General features: G+C 40.2%; 1 protein-coding gene across 7 annotated transcripts in view; it reads right to left on the bottom strand.

The window, feature by feature from the left end:
• LOC144044508 (MAGUK p55 subfamily member 7-like) overlaps positions 1–25778 on the bottom strand; it is a 36472-nt gene extending 10694 nt beyond the window's left edge. For 2 of the 7 annotated variants that reach the window (XM_077558968.1, XM_077558963.1), the window contains exons 1-16: positions 25707–25774; positions 24934–24963; positions 24727–24832; positions 20954–21031; positions 18258–18338; positions 15917–16051; positions 14308–14389; positions 13721–13806; positions 11151–11225; positions 10536–10732; positions 10387–10445; positions 7825–7878; positions 4865–5038; positions 1870–1950; positions 1676–1769; positions 1415–1523 (exon numbers count right to left, since the gene is read on the bottom strand). In XM_077558968.1, the coding sequence (XP_077415094.1) occupies positions 1415–1523; positions 1676–1769; positions 1870–1950; positions 4865–5038; positions 7825–7878; positions 10387–10445; positions 10536–10732; positions 11151–11225; positions 13721–13806; positions 14308–14389; positions 15917–16051; positions 18258–18338; positions 20954–21031; positions 24727–24819 (1398 nt within the window). In that variant the 5' untranslated portion in view covers positions 24820–24832; positions 24934–24963; positions 25707–25774. Of the gene's footprint in view, positions 1–1414; positions 1524–1675; positions 1770–1869; positions 1951–4864; positions 5039–7824; positions 7879–10386; positions 10446–10535; positions 10733–11150; positions 11226–13720; positions 13807–14307; positions 14390–15916; positions 16052–18257; positions 18339–20861; positions 20915–20953; positions 21032–24726; positions 24833–24933; positions 24985–25706 lie in introns of those variants that run through there. The other 5 variants (XM_077558965.1, XM_077558970.1, XM_077558966.1 and 2 more) reach the window with 5 other exon arrangements.
• Positions 25779–26313: the final 535 nt, after the last annotated feature.

The raw sequence follows: 26313 nt of genomic DNA, 5'->3' as shown, positions 1-26313 counted from the left end.
CTCTTAAGGAGTGTCAGTTACTCACGTATTTTCACTATTTGCTGGAACTTCAAAGTTGTTTTGGTGGTATCTTGTGACATTTTGTTACATAGGCTGGAGTGCACATAAGTGGTGCGCAGGTACGCAAGAGTACTGGAAATTGAAAATTGCACTTCAGTTCAAGTCTGTCATCTTGGATTGCACTATTTGTGGAAGTTTCAAAGTAATGTTTTGGTGGCATCTTTTGGCATTTTGGTACATAGACAGGGGTGCACATAATAGGTGCGCTGGTACGCAAGAGTGCTAGAAATGGAAAATTACACTCCAGTTCAAGTCTGTCATCTTGGATTTCACTATTTGTGCAAGCTCTAAAGTATTGTTTTGGTGGCATATTGTGTCATTTGGGTATATAGACAGGGGTGCACATAAGTGGTGCGCAGGTACGCAAGAGTGCTGGAAATTGAAAAATGCACTCCAATTCAAGTCTGTCATCTTGGATTGCACTATTTGTGGAAGTTTCAAAGTAATGTTTTGGTGGCATCTTTTGGCATTTTGGTACATAGACGGGGCGCACATAAGGGGTGCGCTGGTACGCAAGAGTGCTAGAAATTGAAAATTGCACTCCAGTTCAAGTCTGTCATCGTATATATTTTCACTATTTGTTGGACCTTCAAATTTGTTTTGGTGGCATCTTGTGTCATTTTGCTACATAGACTGGGGTGCACATAAGTGGTGCGCAGGTACGCAAGAGTGCTGGAAATGAAAAATTGTACTCCAATTCATGTCTGTTTTGTTTTTAGGAGAGTTTGACGGGACTCGAGTTTTATAAACGACTTGGTCAAACCAACGACTCTCTAGAGCCACACAATGAATGAAATCACTGCATGAACTGAATAAAATGGTTCCTTCTCAGTTCAGTTGAACACAGCCGTGCGCACGTGCCGCCGACTCCTTGCCACTAGATTCAACAACGGGTGTATCTTGCAAGCCACTAGTCCTTCTCATCATTGTCTAATTTAGTTCTCGGGTAATTCATGTAGATCAAACGGACAACCCAGCTGGGGGAGAATTACTTTCAAAAGGTTCAGAAATCTTATAGAGCGGGGTCTGAACATCAATTGGAACCTTTTATTCCAGAGCATCAAGAACAAATGGTACCTTAAAATGTTGATGGAAATGTCTGTGGAATCCTGTCTGTTTTTGTTTTTTGTTTTTGCATCGGTCCAGTAAGTGGAAAGAGAGAGATACCATCTTTGTGTGCACATAACCTTACTGTGTGTTTTTGTTTTGATCACAATGTTATTCATCAGAAAAGTGAGTGACTTTCCAGACAGAGTCTGGCGTCTCAATGTTCTTTTTGTCACTATGTGGTATTGTTTAGTCGGAGTATACAGTAAACATGATGACAGTCCTTTCCTGACAGCTCATTACTTACACACGGGTGTACATCCAGTAGGCACACTTTGCCCTCAGCCATCACACGGTAAACCGAGTCCAGACTTGTTCCGTAGTAGTGGCCTCTATATGTCCCATAATCTATAAACCTAATGGCAGACATTAACAGGGGCAGACAAGGATATAAAAGTCAGAAAAGAAAAAAATGGCCTTTCCTTCCAAAACACCGATGAATAGTATAGAATGACCAGCACATGTCAAACTCCAATTTAACAACTTGAGAGAGGAAATGTGCATGTACCTGCGGTTGAGAATGTCCTCTTCGAATTTGTGGACGGATACAAAGTGATAATCCATCCCTTCGCTCTCTTGGCTTCTTTTCTCACGTGTGGTGTCTGGAAGAGAAGATGTTGGCAAGATGATGACAACGGCCCTAATCATAAAAGGCTCACAGGAGGGGAAAAAAAAGTGACAAGATGGGCTTTTTTGCCTTACATGGTACAGTTGTAGCATAGAGGTCAGGATCTGAGATCAGGAGCCTCTTCTTTAGTTCATTAACACCAACACCGCTCGGCCCTTAAGAGAAAGAAAAAAACATTCTGCTAGTTATGTTTTGCAGTGGTGGATGATCAGGATAAGCAAGGCCATCTCCGCTGACCTAATCACTATCAGTAGCATTGATATACAGGGACTGGTTGCCAGCCAATCGCAATGGACGTAAAAACAAACAAGCATTCACACTCACATTTACACCATAGGTTAATTTAGAGCCCTCGATAAACCAATAAACGTGTATGTTTTTGCACAGCTCTCACTGCAGTAATGCTCTCTCCTCTATGGAAGCGTGGAGCTGCCAATGCGGAGTAAAATATTTTGACTTGTTACTTGTTTGAACGTATTTGCAAGTACAATCGAACATATGCAAAAAAAAAAAAAAAAAAAAGCATTTTTCAGCAAACTTTCCTACTTTGTTGTTGTTGTTTTTAGCTTACATTATACGAACACGTTCGGAAATTAAGCAAGTAAACATTGTTTATTAGTATTTTTTCTGGTTTTATTACTACATCGTTCAGCATTTCCCCCTGCATAATTCCAGGCAAAAATGTTTGTTTGTTTTTAGCATTTAACATACAAGTTCAAACATATTTAAACACATTTGAAAGTATTTGCAAATACGCACGAACGTGCTTGTAAATACATTTGAACGTACTTGTAGGCTAAATGCAACAACAACCCCCCCCCCCCCCCCCCCAATATCCCATGGGATATTAACCTGCGCAAGCACAAGTTAAAAATGAAATCTAATTCTAGCATTTCTACCAAGATTAAGTAAACATTGTTTGTTAATTTTAGTTTGTTTTTGTTTTTACCATTTAGCATTTTCCCATAATTCCATGGGTATGGCATTATAGGAAAAAAATGCTGTTTTCAGTATTTAACCTAAGTACATTTAAACGTGTTTGAAAGTACGTTCACACGAGTTTGCCAGTCAACATTTTTTATTCCACATTGGCAGCTCCATGATTCTGTACTGTATTTTGTACTGTATATTGCACTGTATTTTGTTTAGTAGTCAAAAAATATATGTTTAAAAACGGCTTAATTGTGCCCCAGCAGCAGCAAAAAATATTCTGTGTATCATCAGTGTGCACTAATGGTTTCCTGAACAATAAATCCAGCATCACATACTGTAGGTTTGGTGATCACATTGGTGCATCTGTGTTTTCCATCAGAATAAAAGAAAAAGTGAGCAGAACAGTCAGACAGACAGCGCTCTGATTTCATGCTGTTTTTAGTCTGCAAATGATTCTCCAAGCCATCTGACTCTTTTTGTGTCTGCCTGTGCCACGATTAATGCCCTCGTACCCTCTGGAAAATCCATAGCATCACGTATAAATGTAACATCTGCAAAGTTACACCGTATCAATGCCATTATTGTGTAGGATGTACAGGATGAACACAGGCACTTCCAAACACTCGTACACACACACACACACACATGCAGTAGCATCTGGGATTGTCCTCTAGTAGGTTTGTGCAGGCCTAGATTGCATCAGTCTCTTTGGAGTGCATATGAAAAGCAGGATTCCTGAAATACCTGCCTTTTCCATCACAGTGTTGAATGGGCTCAGAACATTACAAAATATAAAGTTTTTAGGACCCTCGGCCCTTACACTGCTAATGGCTTTCTCAGTGGCTCTGGAGAACCAATGAGAAGCCATATCGGGACAAGTGGATACTGTCCACTGACCTTTTTGCTTAAGTGACATGACATTTAACACCGGTAGTTATATTCACCATCTTATGCGGGGATAATGGCATATTGTTTTTTTCATAGTGCGTCAGAAGGCTTCTTCAACCTGGTCAAATATTACCCAGTCTGGTCCTACTTTAAGTATCCTGGTTTGGGCTTTTCCTGTCCATAACTCTCAATGCCAAAAACAATTCTTAATGATGACCTCTGGTCTTCAATGCAGACAGTGAAATCCAGCCATGCAGGTAAAATCCAACCCAATTAAAAGAGATTTAAATCCAAGATGCTTGAACTCTTCCAGCTAAATGGAGCACTTGGCTGACATTTTGAAGGATTTGAGTCACAATCAATTCATTGGCCTCTCGCCATTCACCTCTCATCTGTATCTGTATCTGTTTTCCTGTCATATTCTGTCTCAATTGTTTCAACGCCCTTCTACTCCCCTCTCTTCACGTTTGTTGTGTGTTCCCTTAATCTATGGTTTTGCTGTAATGTTACGTTAAAAAAACCTTCAGCAGAGCTTAATGTAAACTCTCAAGGGAGCAAAAATACATAGAGCAGGCCTGCAGGATTGGCAGAGAAGCAAATCTGGGGTGGGCCACAGCACAAGTTAAAATAATACAAAATATTCAGATGTGACGTTTTCTGACAGTGTTTATGTGGTTCTGATGGGAAAGGATCATTCTTGCATTCAAAAGTAGGAACATAAATCTTAATCAATGCCTTATTTTCTTCCCTTTGAACAATTTCAGCTTCAATAACTTTGTGGTAAATGTAATGCAGTGGCATGACCCCAAAGAGAGCAGAGTTGAGCGCAGGGTTAATTCTATTCAAACTTCGGGCCAGATTTTCGTGCGCTCAGCGTACAAACCAGCACCTCTTCCTATTTGTACCACTGCAAGTCTAATGTAGCGTGTCTTGGTAGCCCGTGTTATGCCTCGTTCCGGTGTATTCTATTGCACACCCGTGGAGCATATATGGCAATTTGGTGACAGAATGTAGACACAATTTTAGACTCGCAAAAAGCAGGTCTAAGTGATGGCTCAGGTGGTGTGGCGCGATTTCGGTATATTTGATCGAGCCACAGGCAGACAGATTTGGTGCTCTGCGGATGTGTGAATGATGGACGCCATTGTTTTTCATTCGTAAATATGACAACAACATGGGCGGGCTCTTAATGTTATTAAAAAAATGAACTTCTGTTGGGATTTATTAGCATACTCAAGCCATACTTACCAACCAAGACAACCAGACGGTGCCTTTCTTCAGAATCTTTATAGTATGGGATGACCTCTACGTAGGTAGGTGGACAGATAGACTCATGAACTCCTGAGCTCCACCTTTTGGACCGAGCTGCTTCTTTGACCCAATTGCTCTTCTTGCCCAGTCGGAAACTATTTCTTAAACCAGCTGGCATGGAGAAAAAGACATGCCTTGAGCTTTGTCAGTCTGTTGGTGAGTAGTGAAGTTGGTCAACAATGTCATAGATGGCATCTTTCCATCCCATACATACATAGCCACCCTTTATTATTCACATATGGGCAATGTTTGCATGCTTTTGGAATGTAGAAGAAAGCTAAAGTACACCTGGCTGTGACTGTAACTGTGGTAGAGTGTCCGCCCTGACACTGGGATGTTGTGGGTTCCATCCCCGGGTCATACCAAAGACTACAAAAACGGACCCATTTGCCTCCCTGCTTGACACTCAGCATTAAGGGTTGGAATTGGGGGTTAGATCGCCAAATGACTCCTGAGCGTGGCCCCTGCTGCTGCTCACCACTCCCTCAGGGGATGGGTCAAAATGTGGAAAATGAATTTCAGCCCACTTAGTTGAGTGTGGCAATAAGTGTTTCTTTAACTTTAATTACGATACTCTCTCGCGGTTGAGCTAAATTTTGAAGAAAATATGATCCAAAAGGGTGAAGAATAACATATAACCTAAATGAGAACTCTCCATGCTCACTCACCTCCCAGTCTGCATTTAATTTCCATTATTTCATTATTGGATGCTATTCCAGCTGAACCGAGAGGCTTTGGAAATTGAGGTAATCTGCATATGATGGCTATAACTCCCCTCGAATTAAAGATTAAATCTACTCATTAATCACATTGCTTGTTTTATTTCAAATCCACTGTAAACATCACAAACACGTTTATTGGCCCAATAATTCTGGACCTATCTAATTGTTTAACATTTGAAGTGGCTACAACTTTTATGACCTAAAGGCTTGTTTAAAAGATACAGTAATGGCTTATAAACCATTCCCACCCCCAAACCTGTTGCCAATCAGCATGTTAATTCAACAGTATTCGACACAAAAAAACAAAGTGAATAAAAGACAAGAGGGGGTTCAGGCCCCCCAGAATAAAAGTGTGCCAGTGGTGATTTGTATGCAGTCTGACAGCCTGCGTCTGCCATGCGCCTGCGGTTTGGCCTGTCTTCTTCTGCACGCTCTCTTTCATGACGTTAAGTACCGCGCGTGGCGGTGATGCCAGGCTTTCTTTGACATAGGCTGTAATTTGACTTTGTAAGCGTATCTGTCTGTTTCCTCTCCTTGCACCGTGACACGGTGAGTGGAGATTTCAAGCGCTTGTTTACATGGCACTAAAGTTAAAGATCCGACAAAGTTACCCTCTTGCTCGGAGTCAAAACATGTTTAAGTAGAAAACATCTTGTCATTGTCAGTTTAAAGCGACAGTGGCGTTGCAATTGCCATCGGTGACTCAGATGCTGAGAACTATAAAAAAAAAAAAAATCATATATAAATTACTGATGTTATTTCTGTTTTACAGGACAGAGTGACTTAAGAGTTCAGATTCACACAAGCAGTCACTGAATATGCGGCGTCGTAATGTCAATCAAATTCTCGTGTTGTTTATCTGAACCAGGAACAGTTATTGGTAGCCAGAGATTCCATGGTGTTCATAGGAAAGGAGAAGTAATCCAGCCCCATAAAATAAACTCTTATAAAACTAGGTCTTAGATGACCAAAACATAACCTGTTTGTTTACGCTACTGATCATATGTCAAATAAATTAAAACTGGAACTCTGTCGAAAACCAAGGATCCGAGATCCAAACTTTTGACTGGCAAAACAAAACAATAAGCTTCCATTAACAAGGTCACATGAAATGAAATGGTTAGCTGGATCTCTGCGGAGTTTAACGTGATAAAAATTTAAGAACGCTAAATACAATTTTTTAGGTCATCCTAAAGGGGCAGGTTGGACAGCAATTTCGTGGACATGCAAAACGTTCAATAGAATCAATGTAGAGTATACATGATCGAAATGATGTGTATTATCAAATAACTTATTCTGGAGAGAAAAAACATGTACTTTTTTCTTTTTAACTTAGTTTTACGACTGAGAGAATCTGATTTGGAGACCAAGGCTACTTCTTGAGGATATTGACCCTTGGAGTAATGAAATGCCTAAAAAAGTGTAGCCCTATTAAGATTCTTCCATTTTGAATAACTCTGTCAGAGAGTAACTCATTTAACATTTATTGTTTCATATTATTGTTGTTATATTGTGAAGTACCGTAGCAATGCGTCATATAGGTATCATGTCTCAGTGGTAGAGTGATCGTCTCCCATCCGTAAGGTTGTGGATTCGATCCTCACCCCTGGCAGCAGCTTACCACTGATGTGTGAATGGGTGAATTTGAGGCATTTTAAAGCGCTTTGGGCACGACACGGTGTAGATAAAACGCTATATAAAAAGCAGTCCATTTACCATTTATATTTAGTCCCTTCTAACCTCTTGCCACGCTGATACAAGGTAACACACTAGACAAAAAGCACCCAATTATTCGCACATAGCTTGTATTGTAATTGTACGGACTCAATGAAATTTTTTAACAGTTGGGAACGGGTAAGAGTTGCTCATCTGAATACAATTCTCTGCTCTCGTGCACACGTGACAATGGCCACAAACATCATTTGCAGTCCATAAGCTGGAGACAGATGGGGAAACTGGTGGGCTCAAACCACATTTGCTGTTCTAGTCCTTTCCCTAAAATCGTTAAACCCATAAAATGCTTCATCAGATGAAGCGGCCTCATGTATCTGTTTTTCTTGGGGACTGTAGTTGTGACTTGTCATGTCCAATTGCCCCGATTTGTATTGTGTTCTATTGCACAAGTCCTCTTTCCAGTATCATTGGGATTTATGTGGAACAAGACAAACATCTTACCAATGTGGATTCCAGTTATAGCTCCATAGTCAACATCCTCCTCAACTGGAAAAACTAGAGTGGGGGAAATCATGGACATAAACCTCTGAAATGTCATGCTCAAAGTATTAGCACATGTTCTAACTCAAATGTACAACTATTTTGCTTTGGAAATTCTAATTATAGTTGGGTTGCAAAATGGTATCCAGAACTTAGAAAACAACTAGATTACTCTTACAGTGGTTGAAACATTCAACAGAATCGTCCACATGTTGGAAAAGATGGAGTGGGAACATTGCAAGATGATTTGTTTTGGCAAGTTAATCTTGAAGAAAGTCAAACAGTGTCACAAAATGTACATGTACAGCAGAACCTCAAAAACCCAATGCCACAAAAGTGGTACAATTTGGAGCTCAACCAAATCAAATCTCTTCTCACACCTCAGCTAAAAAAAAAAAGAAGCTTGCTTGAATGTCGTCAGATCCTGATTTTTGTATCGGTGCAAGGCTCACTCTGTGTGTTTGCCACTTTGGCAGACTGGCCTCCACCAAGCTGGGCAGGTCGATCCAGCAGAGTGTGTAATTGCAACGCCTGGCGGAATGTCAATGTAGTGATAGAAAAACATCTAAATATTACACCTGTTCAGTGTTATGATTGGTGTCCTGTCTGACTTGTAAGGTTTTGTTCGCACCTGTACTCGTCACCCTGTTCCCTTGTGTCATCCAATCATCTCCCCCAGCCACTTGTGTCTTGTCCAGGTGTCTCTCGTTGTCTCGTCAGTTGGCTTGTATTTAGTTCCCGGGTTTTGTTCAGTCTTTGTTGGATCATTGTCGCTGTCACCACTGGTGTTTTGTTGTTCCTTTGATTTTTGGTCTTTTCAGATCTTTGTTGGTTTTGTTTTCCCAACCCTTGGTAGTGTTTTTGTTAAATAAATTGTGTTTAGTAGTGCATGCATGCTTTCCTGCCTCCCTGCATTTGGGTCCTCCACTCCGCAACCGTGACAGAATGATCCAACCAGAAACGGACCCAGCAGACCAAGAGGCAGGTACCAGTTCCAGTTTCCGGCGGTGCACGTGATGCGCCCGGCAACAGTTCCAGTTTCCGGCGGTGCACGTGATGCGCCCAGCAACAGTTCCAGTTTCCGGCGGTGCACGTGATGCGCCCGGTAACAGTTCCAGTTTCCGGCGGTGCACGTGATGCGCCCGGCAACAGTTCCAGTTTCCGGCGGTGCACGTGATGCGCCCAGCAACAGTTCCAGTTTCCGGCGGCGCACGTGATGCGCCCGCCAACAGTTCCAGTTTCCGGCGGCGCACGTGATGCGCCCGCCAACAGTTCCAGTTTGCGGCGGCGCACATGCTGCGCCCTCCTTCAGTTCCAGTTTCCGGCGGCGCACGTGCAGCGCCCGCCACCCGTTCCAGCTTCCGGCGGCGCATGTGCAGCGCCCGCCACCCGTTCCAGCTTCCGGCATGGCATGTGCAGCGCCCGCCACCCGTTCCAGCTTCCGGCGGCGCATGTGCAGCGCCCGCCACCCGTTCCAGTTTCCGGCGGCGCATGTGCAGTGCCCGCCACCCGTTCCAGCTTCCGGCGGCGCATGTGCAGTGCCCGCCACCCGTTCCAGCTTCCGGCGGCGCATGTGCAGCGCCCGCCACCCGTTCCAGTTTCCCGCATGGCATGTGCAGCGCCCGCCACCCGTTCCAGCTTGCGGCGGCGCATGTGCAGCGCCCGCCACCCGTTTCAGTTTCCGGCAGCGCCCGCCACCCGTTTCAGTTTCCGGCGGCGCATGTGCAGCCCCCGCCACCCGTTTCAGTTTCCGGCGGCGCATGTGCAGCGCCCGCCACCCGTTTCAGTTTCCGGCGGCGCACGTGCTGCGCCCGCCACCCGTTTCAGTTTCCGGCGGCGCACGTGCTGCGCCCGCCACCCGTTCCAGTTCCGGCGGCGCACGTCCTGCCAACTTTACATCAGTCACAGGTGGAAATTTTCTTGCAGTTTCTTTTAAATGTACTTAGTGCGTGCCGATCCCCTGCATCTACAAGTTAATGTCATGCGGGTTAGTTAAAGGGAGTGAGGGGAGCCGCTTCCATTGGCCGGGAGTCTGCTGCGTTCCCTCCCACAGCACCTAACGACGCAAACGCCCACTTCTACCTATAGGCTACAAGTCCAGGAAAATACCAAAAGAAAAAAAAACTCCACCCTTGCACACAGTTAGACTGTGTTTTGTGCTAGAATTGCGCTGGGTATGAAAATAGGGCCCTAATTGACCTTCCTGTTCTGTATCATTTCCATGTAAGGAGGTCAACCCGCATCACATAATGGATTGTTTTGACTTTTGGGGTTCTACTGTATTTCACTTGTTTGTGAAGGTAAACGTTTATACATGTAAAGAAAACTGAAAGTACCTTTGCCCTCATCTGTAGCACATGTGGAGGAAAACACACCAGTGAGTAGTACAACATAGCAGGTGTTTTTCTGACCTGAACTTTCCACCACAAGTCAAGCATTACTATTTAGTTCATTGTCTTGAATTGAAAAGCACTTTGCTTATTTTACCAGTGATGTTGTGGAAAGAAACTTTTCGCTGCTCACCTGCTGCCTTGACTTGCTGTTGCTGGAACAAGCTTTGGGGTCGCTGTAGTGCAACTCTCCTGTAGATTGTTAATTGCAATAGATGGTTATTAAAATGATAATAAAAACGAAATGGTTTAGCCAATGACCAAAAAGATGTAGCTCATCACCTCTCCTGGAGCTGCTGCGAGGGGATAAGTCCTGCTCGCGTGTTACTACCCCTGATATGGCAGGCTTGCCACCAGGTGTCGTCCTCCGTGGTGACAATCTGGAGGATGTTGCCTCGTTTAAAAGTAATTGCTGCATCCTTGCACGGGACAGCTGGATCCTCACTCGGGTTGTAGTCAAAGAGAGCCCTTACAAACAGCTGGGAAAAGGAAACTACTTTTAAAACAATGACACTGACATATATCACAGTATATATATTCAGACATATCCGTTTCCTAACTTGGAAACTTACAACTTCATCATCTGATGCTTTTCACATAGCTTAGCGTGACTTTGAGAAATGACCTAATCACTGATAATCATTTGTCTTAGTCCATTGCAATTGATTTCTTTCTTTTACACGTCAATAAATGGTATAAACCTTAGGCATAAAATGCACGGTGGTCTTTTGTTGAAGTCACTGAGAAGGTTGTCATGATGTGGCAGCACTAAACACATGACATGACACTTTTCATAATCTCCTTTTACTGTAACCAGATGGCCAGTTGTGTACACAAAACCACAATGCAGGCCTCATGTAAAAGAAATGCCACAAGGGAATATGTCATCGATTGTACCTTCTTTTTGGATAACACTTCTTGCTTGGAGACGGCAGGAACAATTGTGAATGTAACATCACCCTGAGAGCGTGCCTGCACACCATTAGTGACACATTAAAGGAACACATTAAAAGTTAGGAAATATGCACGTTTGCTTTCTGATGTTACAGGAGTTGATTGATAGTCCTTCTGTGTTTGTTCGCAGGGTATGAAGGTGCAGCTGGGCAACGTTAACTTAGCATCGAGAAATGGCGCAGACCTAGATCTGTCAAAAATGTCAACAAAAAAAGGGGAATAGTACCCATATATGTGGGGAAAATAAAGGAAAAATATTTCAAGAGCTTTTGTAAAGTGTTTGGCCAGCATCAATGTGCCTTGGCATAGTTAATAAAAGGCTACTGCAGAGATTAAAAAAAAAGGTTTTCAATTTTTTTTTACACATCTGACAAAGACATAACACATTAGAATGTACAAACATAACTTCCACCACAATGAATAATTTGTATCTAACTTGTATTGAACTTTTCTCATATGTTGCGCCCCTAAAATACTATTACACACATCTGCATTTTCCAAGCTCATTAATCAACATGCAACGTCAGTCATATTTCATGCAAATTAGGAGGAAAAGACAATTTCTTGGCATATTCTATTCACTTTCAGAATCTATTAAAATATTTTTTGGTCCACACTGAGCTAACCATTTCTTGTCTGTGCAACTTCAAATTCTTAATGTTTCATACTTTTGTTAAATCCATAAAAAGAAAAGACCAAACCTAACACGAAATTAATCTTACTGACACATATTGTTTGTGTAGCCAAAACAGGAAATACTTCATTGGTCTGTCTTGTGTTGTCTAAAAATTATAAAAACTCAATGAGACATTTTGTTTCATTACACAACTACAATATCGTTTTGTCATAAACACCATCCATCAGGCCAAATGTGGATTATTCTTTGGTCACACAGCGTCCTAAAGCACATGCACTGTATACTCCTGCCTCCAATACAAAACAAAGCTGTTTTGGGGGAAATTTTACTTTGACAAGTACAAAGTTTAGTGCAAGGACATAAATTGTGCCTGCTAACACCGTCAAATATTTACTGCACATATTGCCAGTAGTAACAACACTTTGTAACACCATGCACACTGTAATTGCTTGTGCTTCTGGGTCAAAGCTAATACTGTATATCTTTATCATCATGTATGGGTTAACAATTTATTGTAGGCTACAATAACTAATGTAACACCACTAGACTCAATAGTGGTTACAGCAGTACTTTGGTTAACTGTTATTTTGCTGGTACCATGCTTATGTATATTTAGCACTCATTCATTGTTTTCACAAATAACCGTGTCTAGTGTTCAGTCTGAAAGAAAACAATGTGATTTAAGTTAGCAATTTAGTTTGTTTTGGTTGAATGAATGCACCTGAAAATTACACTACATTGCGGCAAGGATGAATAGAGATTAATTACAAATAAAGAATCTAGACATGATATAGTCAAAATGTTTCATGAAATCAATGTTATTATTCTCTCTAACAGTGGTTCTAGAACTTTTTTTAATATTATTTTTTACACCAAGTACCACCTTAAAAAAACTCTCCAAGTAACCACCATCATGATTAACAGTGGAATATAGGACCGGGTGGTCAAAAAAATGAGGCAGAGTTATATTTTATGTTTTTGGTAGCCACTGTAACATTATGCACAAGTAGAAAATGAACAATAAATATAGGCAAATGAAAAAAATAACTGTTGCCTACTTGAATAATGATTTGATTCAAATGTGTTGCAGATAAATTTGATGAAAACTGCATCTACTGTAATTAAATGTTTGAAAACAAACAGTTCTAAAAGATTAAAGGAAAATGGATTGTGCTTAAAAGTTAAATGCCAACTGACTGTACTTAATAGTGTGCTGTACTGGATTTAAACAAATAAAAGGTTTGAACATATATTTCAGTGATTCTTTGTATACTACTTGAGCTAGTACACAAACCACATGTTGTACTTGTAACACACTTCACTGATGTACTATACAGTTGATTATAATGCTCTTTAAAAAATCAAGAAGTGACCAGGATGTTTTAGAATGGTGCATAGTGGTAGAGTGTCTGTCTGTCCTGAGCCTTGGAGGTTGTGGGTTCAATCCCTGGCCGGGTCATACCAAAGACTGTAAAAAAAAAAAAAAATGGGACCCATTGCTGCCCTGCTTGACACTCAGCATTAAAGGGTTGGAATTGGGGGGTTAGATCACCAAATGATTCCCGAGCGTGGCCCCTGCTGCTGCTCACCGCTCCGTCAGGGGATGGGTCAAATATGGAGAGTGAATTTGGCCCCACCACAACAGTGGTACTTTAACTTTAAACTTGCCTTTTGCCAAGAAAATGTGAGCCTGCTATACTATGTAATAAAATAGGCTAGCATTAAAATAGCACTATAGCATAATGACTCAGTAAAAGCGGGCCAAGTAACCGATGACCCATTGTGGGTTTGGGAGACGCTGATGCAAACAAATGGACAAAAACAACATCTTTATCTGTTTTAAATAAAACCAGCACTGAAAAGCAGCGAGACTAACCAGCAGAGGGAGAATTTCTTTAGGCTTCCTGCGATCCAGTGAGAAACCGTTGACTTCTTTTAGCTCATCTCCTTCATGAATCAGACCTTCAGAGTGGAACATACCGTTAAGTACAGTGAAACCCCCAAATGTAGTCATGTACCAATAAGTATTAAGTACCAGAAAGTTAAATGATTGCCAATTAGGAAGAGAGAAGCAGCTGGTTGTAATTGAGTGTTTGTCTCCCAAGTCATTAACCACAATAAAAATGACAAGGAGAAGTGTTTGCAAACAATGCGGAAGCTACCATATAAGCTAACAGTTAGTCAGGTCAGTGTGTGACTGTACATCAAAATGATAAGAGCCGTAAGAAAGCACGTGGCGATTTTTATTCCTAGTCATGCGCGGGGTCACATGGGTAAGCTGTTAAAAATAGTATGTGTGTACATGACTTTATACTCACATTTCAACTAAGAGAAGAATTTTGGAAACAGACTTAATTCTGCACTGAAAACCAACAACCAGCCTCACAGAACAGATTTGAATTTGGAGACTCCACTGGACACAATGTAATATTAACACTTTTAGAAACTTGAAGTTAAGCTTACCACTCTTATGGGCAGCACCTCCTCGCATGACCCGAGCCACAACAATCGCCCCTGTGGACTGATCCCTCTTAATCGTAGCGCCCTTAAGTGTTGATATGAGGAGCAGATGTGATTAGTACAACAATGGATAGTTAAAATAACACATTGAGCTTCTTATTAGGAGTCACTTCATTTCAAAGAAGGTTGTGACCATTTCGACTGCTCTCATAATGCAACACACAAACCACTGGAGAAGGTTATCCAAATCGGCATTATTTTAAATAGCCGGTGAAAATCTGACTGGAAAAACTTGTGTACTTGACAACAATCAGCCCAGACTCGGGTGTAGCCCTGTTGTATGGAAAACTGAAACATGTTGGATCAATCAAAACGAGCATGTCAGACAAAGGTCACTCTCTTCCACTTAGGTTTTGGGATCAATACAAGCATCTGTTCCCCATTATCGGTTTAAGTCTTCTCTCATAGAGCAAAGAAAATGCCATTCATTAAGTGAATTACTGCATTCTCAAATTTAGCCTGGATGTTAATCATATTTTTCCTATTAGTAAACAAACTCACTTTGAAGAAGTAGATTTAAAATGAGCACAACCATTTTAGAAATGTTCCACTTCTCTCAAATCCTCTCAACAGATGTCAAAAACTATAAGACTATATGATAAGAAACAAATGCTTGACTTTTGATGAGGATCCATGGAGATTAAATATGTTGCTGTGATTTTCTAATGAACTACTGGACGTGCTTATGGAACAAAATCTGGTAAATGTTACTCACAGCAGACAATCACTATAAGTGCTTTATATACTGTAGACCTTGATCGGCATTCAGATCCACAAAATTCGGGTCCTTTTCATTTGAAGGAAAATAACAAATTTAGAGGACTTTGTAGCCTTGGTGGAATTGTGTTCTTTGAACTTTCATCCCTGTTCAGTCCAGTTCCACCTGATCCAGGAAATTTCCAGATACAAGTGACAATATTTTGGAACATGGCGGTATGAGACGTTCTGGTAGGACCAAGAAAATTTGTCATGATTAAAAACCGGCCTTGAACGTTAATTTCTATCAGACGCAGCGGAGGGATGATCTCAGTCAACGTTAATGCTAAGAAATGATCGAGTCATTTCAACAGTTTTGACCAGACAAGAATGCACAAATTCTACTCTTTATCATATGAAATCCATAAAAACAACATTGTGTCATTTTCAACAATGCTGAGAGAACATTTTCTTATGTTCACTCGGTATTGTGTTGTCCCCATTTTCCTGGTCTAAAGCTTTCTTCTGCTTTATGTCATGGCATGCATGACTTTCACTTTGTGCCCATATGACAGCGCAACATGTTTGCAGCTGCCAACTTTGACTGCTTGAGCTTTACGGTGCTTTTTAAATGTCTTGTTGCAGAACACATGGCACAGTTTTAAGCACAATTACCTTAGTATGTGACTGTGTGAATATGAAGAAAAGACCAAAGTTGTTTGTGTGCATTTAGCAGCACAAATTAGTAACATACTGTACATTAGCATGCTTCGGGCTACACATTATACTTCAAACTTTAATTCTGATTAACCTAAGCAAATAAATAAATATTTTATTTGAGTACATTGTTACTGACCAGTGGATCCTTGGTTTTGACAAGACTGACAATCTTCACTGAATCTTCTTCGTCGTCTATAATGCCATTAGGTACTTGTGGCAGAGTAGGCTCATAATCTCTCTGAGCTACTGCATCATGGACGCACATAAGACCCTGTACAACAATAACAAAAATGACGTACGGTCATCATGTGCAAGATGATCTTTCTGGCATTATGGTGCAATATCAAACCGAGAAAGATGGTCATTTTGAACTATAAGTATTTCGAACATGGAAATGAAAAAAGACGCACATTCATTTGTCTCTTTGCCTACAGCAAAGTGTGAAAACAACATTAGAAACAAAAACAAACAGAAAGCAGAGTCTAACATGTTCAATGATGATGTTGAAGTTATAATCTGCATATCTTTGCTGTCCAAATTTTTTTTTAACAGAAAATGATGCCCGGTATGCTCAGCTCATCCATACGCCAAGGTTGAACCCTTGACTGTATCTTAGCTGGCCACATCCTTGCTCAAGGAAGATGCTAAAAATATATGTGACCGTACCATGTTTTATTTTTGTGCTGGGGGATTGGATCAATTGCGACTCAAATGGCAAAATATATTTGTCAAATAAAGTGTAAACAATTGTAGTGAGCCAAAGCTTGTTGTTTATTTTGCCGTTTGTATCTTAGTCATCAGGATACTTTCTGTTCAAAGAAAAATTATAGAAATAGGTGGACAGGATTGTATTACTGTATTTGCATTTTGGGACAGCATACAGTATTGTGTAGTATCTATATTCCTGATTATTTAAAAAAAACAGCTAACAAATTACGATCAAAACAATACCCCTGACTTTCACACTTTTATGCTTGCTAGAGGTACCAATTCTCCTCATTGTTGGAAAATCTCTTTTTTTTTTTAAGTCAAAGACCTTAGATATTTAGAACCTGGAGGCAAAAAGGTGGCAGGTGCAACTAAGCCTTACTTACAAATCAGAGGGGCTTGGGAGGTGAATAAGTGTAAACATTTGAACATGTTCTCTTGGCCTGTCTGATCCATTAGAGCACATAAGGACAAATGCAGCACTTTCTGTTAGCAATATGCCACATGTGATTATATTTGGAATGTACAGCCAGCCCGTGGGCCACCTGGAAGAACTCCTGACACCACCAAGTGGGTCTGCTCAAACATCATACAGATCCTGGGTGTTGTTACAGGAAAATGTTGTTCTGCGTTGGCTGTATTCTCTATGCAAATTTCAACATTACCATAAATAGTATTTCGATATCTGCCTATAATTATTAACAGCGATCCAGCACATCTGTCAGTCGGTGTACTTGTTATCCTATTGTCCATCAACAGCTGCTCTGCTTAGATGCTGCTATTACCTGAGACGTTCCCGTGGCTTCAATCAACTTTTCAAAAACAAACATTCATTCATCTATATTACAACACGGTGTCTTTCCCAAGTATGCTTGCGTACCTGAGCTTCAGCCAAGAACAAGCAGGTCATTAAGACCGTTCAAACAAACCTGCTAGTTGTCAGTTCACTCGCAGGACAACTGCGTGAGTCTGGACATGTGTCTGAGTAAGCCTCCACATCAGTTAACACTAATAAACACAACTGAGAGGTTATGGTTGATCGAAGGCAGCAACCCCTCATTTGGAGGAAGAGGGGCAATCAATTTGAACAAATTTGTTATTTCACGCCAGGGAGCTGTCGGAAACCAAGTGTTAAAAGCATTTAATTGCATGTGTCTAAGCTCGGAACATGACAGTATCGCTGTAGCTCACGGAAGAGAAAATAGGCCTTCAGGTTACTGTGCAATAGTTTTGTAAAACTGTTAAATAGTTCATTTGCAACTCAATGGTAGGTGAAATGCCTGCATCATTAGATCCTGTTACACCCTTCACGATGCATTTGAAAGTCACATTCAAAAGTCAATAAAATTGTAGGAAATAAACTGAAAACCAAACCACAGCAGGCCTAGTTTGCCGGAAGCCAATTTATGACTTTTGAGGATACAAATCAATCTGAGGACACTAAAATAAACACACTGTTTGCTTGGTCTTTTCTCGGGTAAAATGTATTTCCTTTTTGTGGCCAAGAGCTACAAGCTAAGGAGTAAATACAGGAGGCCATTGTTCAATGTGGCGTAGTTTGAATGGACTGTCCCAAACCGAGCTAAGCCGAGCCGGTACTGTGCAGTGCGTTGTTGGATGCTTTCAGCAATTGTATGACATTCTGACTACATTGTTTTTATTGTTATGGGAGAAGGGTTTGACCCGACTGAGAAAAAGACATACTTCTCACTAGGTTTAAATCAACTAAGAAAGAGGTTGGATGAACAACTGCTTGATGGAAACTGCACCTTGAAGTGAGGTTTACAAAGAAGGGCAAAAAGTTCTCTGACTTCCTCTCTCCATTTATGGTGAATCAGATCTTCAAATACCTGCAAATAGAGCAAAGATAGTATATTATTTTGAATTATGAAGCTCACTTCAAACAGTATTTAGCGTGACCTTCACCCCAACTCGTTTTCAACAACTGGAGCCTCGCACTCAACCCAAGGTGCAATATGGGCAAGGCGGCAGCTAAGCGAAATTCAGCCTAATTCAGACAACGGTGTCACATCATCAGTATTTTAACCGACCCTATTCAACTCATGTTGGCCACCGTAGGGAAAAAAACTCAACTCCACTCCGGCGTCTTCAAGGCTACACGACAGCTGCGGCGACAGATAAAAAAAGAGCAACCTTGACCGACAGGCGGCCACTGTCTGTGCGCAGTCGCCCGCTTGTCAAGCGTGTTACTGTAATGACTTCTACTGCTTCAAGATGTTGAGGCACACTCTTGAGACGCAAAGCATGAAGGTCATTAGTTTCCACTGTGAGCAAACAGGAGCGTCTCTGAGGGGAAACAGGCCTATGGTTTGGCCATTCTAGTAGGTCCTGATGATTTAAGCCAGGCGGAGAGTGGCTGTCGGACGAAATCAGAAGCAATAAGAGTGAGACAAGGATAGGAGTTGATGGTCAGTATGGAAACATGGCAGGAGTCACTGTTAGTATGACACGATAAAGAGGGTGAATAGCACACATGCTGGAAAGGCCAGTTTTAGATTACGTAGAGGGTGCTTGTTTTGGGGATGACGGGAAAGGAGGATTGGGAGTTTATTGTATAGGTCGGGTTGGCAACCTTTACTGTCAAAAGAGGCATTATAGGTCCAATAAATAACCAAAAATCTGTCTGGAGCCACAAAACACTTCAAGATTTTGATGAAGGAAACAGTGTGTTAGTGTAATGTACTGAGATCCACAGACAGTGCTAATTTGAGCTATAGCCAACATAATGGAAAAATAAGCAGCATTTAATACTTTGAGATTTATTTTCTTCTACCTTTAATCTTTCTTCTCCCCCCACACAGACTTTTGTTTTTCATAAATTTTCTGGATTCCTTCTTGTTTTGGGACATTGTATAGTTACTTTTTGAACATTTTCTTTTCTGCCTTTTGTTAAAACAATTTTAAGACTTTTTTTTCCAGTGTTGTGGACATTTTATGGTCATTTTCTTGCTGTTCCTCTTACTTTTTGGACATTTTTAGGTCATTTTTAAAACGTTTTTCATCTACCTTTTGCCTCTCTTTTTCTGACAACTTGAAAATTTGGACTCTGACATTTTTTGAATATTTAAAGGTGGGGTCTTTAGTTTTGTCCGTTTGTGTTTGTAAACAAACAATTCAAAACTGACTCCTCCCATGGCTCAACCCCCACTCTTCTCTTCAACATTGCACCTGCCTTCAGCGACACGCCCCCCGCTCTGTGATTGGCTGGAGGGGTAACAATAGACTTCCTGCCCACAAACGTCCCTGCATGGCAAAACACAACAAAATAGCAAAATACAGGCTGGGGTGGTGGTGGATGATGACAAAATCCCCATCACACATTAACAGAAGCCCAGAGGTGTTAATTGAGAAGGATTACATGTGTATACATCCAGTGTTTAAGAAGTGCTTATTTCTGAGTGAAAACTAAAACCTCACCTTTAATCATTCTTTTTTTTTTTTTTTTTTAAATAATTAAAGATGCATTGTGCAGTTTAAAAAGGCCACATTAAAGCTTTTTCTACATTATGCATGTAAAATTCCCGATGAGTACAAAGAGCCCTGACGACTCTGACAGCACCTATCAGCTTTTATCTTCCCTTTATAGTAGAGAATGCGGACCCTCACACTCCACAGTTTCTTTGGTGAGGGGAAGGGGTGGAGTCCCCCCCCCTCCTCCTCATTTGAAGTCATGGCTTTGTTTGTCAACTGTGGCTGTCGCTTTAAGATCGTGCACGTACTCGCATCCGCACCTTGAACGAGCCTGACACAGATGTTGCTGTTACGCTTTGGGCCAGAGGTGGCAATAGCGAGTAAAAAAGTGACAAACTGCACAAAGATCCTTTAATTCATCTAAACAATATTTTATCTAAAAATAAAGATAAATATGTAAAAATATAAAAATGAAATTCTACTATGTGTGTTTTTTTTTTAGATATACACAGGGAGCCACAGGAGAGGGACCAAAGAGCCACATGTGGCTCCAGAGCCGCAGGTTGCAGACCTCTGGTTTAGGTAAAGTGTAATTAAAACATAAAGAGGTGGCTATGAAAGATGATGCACATCACAGATGGGGTGTGCCCCTTTGGATAAACATTGTGTGCATGTGTGTGTGGGTGGGTGCTGTCACTTTGTCTTAAATGTGAAATTAATTGTATTCCTTCAAAGTGAAACATAACACAAAATGAGTTTAGCAGCCTGCGCACTGTCCTCGGTGACCGAACTCACCGCATCCAGATTAAAAATGACGCTGCATCTGCTTCCAGACACAATTCAGAGTTTAGAGATACAATTTCCTTTTAAAATCCTGCGCTCCATTCATTGCTTCTGTGTGACAGTAAAGTGATCTGTACAGAGGAGGAAACTATTCAAACCATGACAAATCTTTCCCGATGTCTCTGCAGTCATCCCGTCATCTTTAAGCGCTGTGATTGTCTGCAAAAGATGTTTGGCAAGAGCCGCTTACATGCGAGGCCAGACTGGTTGCACGCTCTTGGACGGGAGCGGGTCCTCGTTTCACAAAGCGCCTCAGCCGTTCGTGGATCTGAGGAGAAAGTTCAAGTATAACAGTAAATATTCTCCGCGTACTAAAAGAGCAGTGAATGCAACATATTGTAACAGCTACAGGTGGGAGTAAACGATGTTATGTTCATGATTCAAGTTTCCCTTATTTAGGAATCCTACCAGTCTTGCCCATGTCTTCCTTCACATTTAACTTACTAGTGTTTCTTTTATCCATTTTCTATACCACTTTTTTTCACTGGAGTCACGGGTGAGCTGGATAAACCCCAGCGAGTCTCATGTCACATCGAGAAAAACTAACATTTATATACACAGTACAAGTGCATTCATATCTGTCTTTAATTACCGTAATGCATGTTTTTGGAGAAGCCCAGTGAAAATCTCGATCTTCCCATGTGCCTTCCAAAACCTCTGACTTCAGCATTGTGAGGCAGTTGAGCAAACCACCTGCCTACCATGAGGCCATGGTAGATCACGTTTGATGCCTAATTTGTGGTGTGCTCAAGAACCCCTAAAATTTGAGAGATGAAAATCAATTCTTAAAAACGGTAGTTTCTATTCAATTCTATTCTATTCTATTACCGTATATAAAAGAGCAGAGCTCCAAGCAATCTGTGCATAAGTCATTAACTCATTCACTTCCATTGACGGCTATTGAGGTCAAAAATTAATTTGAACTATTTCTATTAGTTTAACATTTTTCCCACTTTTGTTAACAAGAGTATGAAAACCTAGATTTTTTTTTTATTGTATTAATACAGATATAAAATTTGTGATTAATCGTGAGTTAACTAGTGAAGTAATGTGATTAATTATGATTGAAAATGGTAATCGTCTGACACCCCTAATTTTTTATATTTTTTTCTTAAAAAAAAAAAAAAGATTATTAAAAATTTGAAAAAAAATAATTACAATTATTTTATTTATTTATTTATTTTTTTAAAGAAAAGATTACTAAAAATTTTGGGGTGTCTGGTGATCACAATTTTTTAATCGTAATTAATTGCATGACTTCACCAGTTAACTCACGATTAATCACAAATTTTATATCTGTTCTTTTTCTAGGTTTTCGTACTCTTGTTAACAAAAGTAGAATTTTTTTTTAACTAATTGAAAAATGATTTTTAAACGGGAATTCAACCGTAAACATGTCTTGACAATAATATGTTATATGTGACCGTCCTAGTCTAAACATGACATTCTGATAAATATTATTGTGGATATGAGCTATGAAGCAAAATCCAGCCGATTTGATCCATCTCAGGGAACGGCCATTTTGCCACTTGGTGTCACCATCACAGTTGCTCATGGGTCAGGCAACGACCGATCACACCTCATCTGTTTTCTGAAGCTGAGCTGTGATTGGTTGATACTGATAAAAACTGCAGGATTTTGCTGCTTAACTCATATTGCACTAATGCAATATTAACCAGAATACCATATTTAAACTAGTGGGGCCGCATTGAAAATATTATTGTCAATAATTTTTTGGGGGTGGGGGTTGACTTCCCCTTTAAGTAATCAATCACACCAGGGTCACAAGGGATGTAACAATATCCTAACATCAAGATATGATCATTATCATGATATGACCCTCACAACACAATAATTATCCCAATATTGTGGGGAGGTTAGCAATATTTAAAAAAAAAATTGCTCACGATACTGTATAAAAACTCACTATATTGTTAAAAAAAACACATACTGGGGAAAAAAAAAAACAATATTGTTTTTGTACATAATGACAGCAGTGAAAAGATATAGGCTTGCGATCTTATTGGCTCAGCGGCGCAAAGTATCATGGTCTATGTAGTTCCCAATGCTGTGTTCAGCTGAAGCGGGTGAAAAGTACACATAATGTTTTTTTGGAGATGTTCATGATGTGAAAAATATTTGCTGGTGTGACTGATTTATGGGAGTGAGAATCACTGCAGTAGCCAAAACATGCCTAATTAAACTTGAACTACACTAATAAACTAACCACCAGATGGCGCTGGAACTTCACAAATGGAATACAACATCACCTTTTTAAAAGATGCACTGCTTATAACTCTTTGACTGCCCGACGTTTTCAGAAAAGGGATGCCGCCAGTGCCAGCCGATTTAAGCATTTTGACTGATCTTTCAAGGTCCACAGAAAATGTTGTGTTTGGACTATGGAAACACACATACTACCAAATGAAAGATTGAACTCTCATCTTTCATCAGAAAAAAAAGTTTGTTTCTACCTTATTCCGTTTTTCAGTAATCAACAATAGAAAATGGTTAGTTTCACCGCTCTGTTTTGAAACAAAAAAACGGAGAAAACAAGCTTTTTGTAAAACGATGTTATTTCATGGCACTCTAGTGAATTGTACACTTCTTTTTGTCCATGAATGATGCCACAAACACCTAAATAGTGCTTTACTTCTGTAAAACACTACCACCAACAATGAAAAGGTGTTTTTAGATTGCAAAATACGTTTATTTCCATTCAACAGTGTAACAATTTGACAAAACAATTTCGCAAACTATTTACAAATGTGTGCAACTGTGGTACTATTTACAATTATGTGGATGTTTCAAATACAGTTTTTCTTTTTGTAACACTCCCCTGCGTGCAAGGAGACGGAGCAGGATTTGTACAACAGATTCGCGTGCAGACGTTACACTTTCTTGACGGCCTTTTTTTCCGGGGAATAGCAAGTAGCAGACTGTACCCACTCCTCCGATGAATATGCAATGGACTCGGGGCACTCTTCGTCGTCCGATTGAACGTCTGCCTGAGCGTGCTCGGTTGTGCCCCGCGTTTTCCGGTGTTAGCATCGCTAGCCGGTGAGGCTTTATGACGTGGTCATAGCCGCCGCGTCAACGCTTCCAACTTCGGCGTCAACGCTTCCAACTTCGGCGTCAACCTCAGACCCACCATCATCATCATCGTCGTCATCACTGTGCTCTTTAGCATTGGTCGATGAGCTGCTTGCAACCGATCGCCATTGTTCGCTTCCTCAGCCATCTAGCTCCGCCTCACGTCTTCTACTGCCGCGTCAACGCTTCCAACCTCGGAGTCACCATCATCATCATCGATGATGATCATCGTCGTCATCAATGTGCTCTTTAGCACTGGTCGATGCTTTTCGTCTTTGAAAAAAATGCTCAAGCGTGAGCTGCTTGCAACCGGTCACTATTTTCGCTTCCCATCCCCAGCCATTGTCCCCTCTAGCTCCGCCTCACGTCTTCTACTGACGCCTACCCAATCTTGTCAAAAGAGAGTCATTGCTGCCATCTAGGGGCCAAATATAGTCATTAGGCTAACTAGATCTGCTTGAAACTTTCACCACAGCTGACCAAGGCTTTCCTCCACCCGTTTCCCCAAAAAAAAAAAAAAAAAATTGGAGAACGTCTTTTAACGTCCTTGGCGGCCCTCCGTAGGTTTTTACTAAACGTCATTTAACGTCCTTGGCAGTAAAAGAGTTAATATTGTGACATGACGACAACAATATTTTGGCAATTTTAATATTGCAATGTCGTGATATTGCCGTTACATCCCTAGCCTTAATTGGGCATGGTCCAAGGTTAAACATACTATAAAATTGAAAAAGCATTTGGTACTTGGTTGAAATGTTTTAAAACAACAAAGGTGAATGAATATTGGAATGCTATATATTTACATTGGGGGAAAAATCAAGAAAGTAAACAAATGTGTAAGGAATATTTATCATACCAATGTGAATTTACCTTAAAAAGCAGGTGGAGCTTCTTCTCCATCAGTGTGGCGTGGAGGAAGCGGTAGTCCTCCTCTTGGTGGGTTTGAGACACGGTGCCAGACATCGCTGACAACAAGCTGGAAAGGACACAATAAAGGAAGTGTGTTTAAATTGTTAAGATGGAAGAAGAGTGGCAATGAAAACAGATAACCTAAAATCTAACCCAATTGTGGCTTACCTAATTTCTTATATATCTCTTTTCTTCACACTGAAAAGTTAAACAAAAATACTGGAAATAAATGAAAAGGCCAGGGTGATTATTTATTCAACAGTTATTAAATATCCACATATTAAATATGTACAGTCAATGAGGATCGCAACTTCTGAGATATTACTGCCACCTATCGTTTGTTTGAGATAGTTCAACATTTAGTACATTGTTGGAAAGTGTGTAGAAGTTAATAGTTATTGTAAATGTCAAATCGAAAGTATGTGTTTTGTACTATATATATATATATATATATATATATATATATATATATATATATATTTTACTATTATTAAATTTCAACAAGAAAAAAATGTTATTCTGTCTAGATTTAGTATAAGATTAATTGTTCACTTCAAACAAAAGCATAATCATTGATCAATGATAATATCACTACGTTTTGATTGATACTGTTAATATTTAAAACTAGGTTTGATGTAGTGGTGCAGAACTATACTGGGAGGTGTTTTCATTCATACATCTGAGTTTAGTTATTCAGGTACAGTATGTAGGCCTACAATTCAGTGCAGTTAGACCACTGCAGACACAAACTAAAATAGCAAACATTTTGTTCAATGTATACCTGTCTGATAATTTCAATCAAAACGTAGCAGTATTATTTTAGAAAAGGCAGACATTTAACTTGTATATTATCTAGTTAGTGTATGTGGTTAATATTGTAAGGGCTGGCCATGTGCATGCCGATGTAAAAGTAAGCAAAAATATTACAGAATCACACTTACCACTCATGATGAATAGTGGATGCAGGTCACACCATTTTCCAAACTCACTTGCACAGAGAAGTTGTAAAGTAGTCCAGCCAGATTGTAAAACAGACTCTCTTATTCGGTCAATATATGTCAGTGCTGACCTAAATCAAGCCAGCAGACAATCAATACACCAATTATGGGTGGTGAACATAATAGCCTACACTTGTTCATTTTCCACACTAAAGAAAAAATAAGGCCAGTGTCGCTCTCTGAATTTTATTTTATTTTTATTTTTTTGATTTGGTGCAGCTCATATGTTATTTGGTGCAGCTCATATGTTCATCCAGCCATATATTTTCAAAAATAAATAAAAATAAATTAACTCAACTGGTTGCCATTAATTTAACATTATATTATATTTCAATAAGTTTGTATTGTTGGTGATTCATCATGCATCAACATACACTCACAGGACACATTTGTAGGAAGCTTCACACTAATGACAGCAACTACCAACAGCAGGATTTAAAAAAGAGAAGAAAAAGCTTTTGAAACAGTAGTGCTTTGTTTGTGGTGTAAGTGTGTCCTTTAAGCCTGGACCACAAAGGCAATTACATGTATTGTGGCGTTATTGATTCAA

Source organism: Vanacampus margaritifer, chromosome 2, assembly GCF_051991255.1.
Source record: "Vanacampus margaritifer isolate UIUO_Vmar chromosome 2, RoL_Vmar_1.0, whole genome shotgun sequence".
Lineage (NCBI taxonomy): Eukaryota > Metazoa > Chordata > Actinopteri > Syngnathiformes > Syngnathidae > Vanacampus > Vanacampus margaritifer.
The sequence above is the reverse complement of the archived record's forward strand: the minus strand, read 5'-3'. Positions and strand labels throughout refer to the sequence as shown.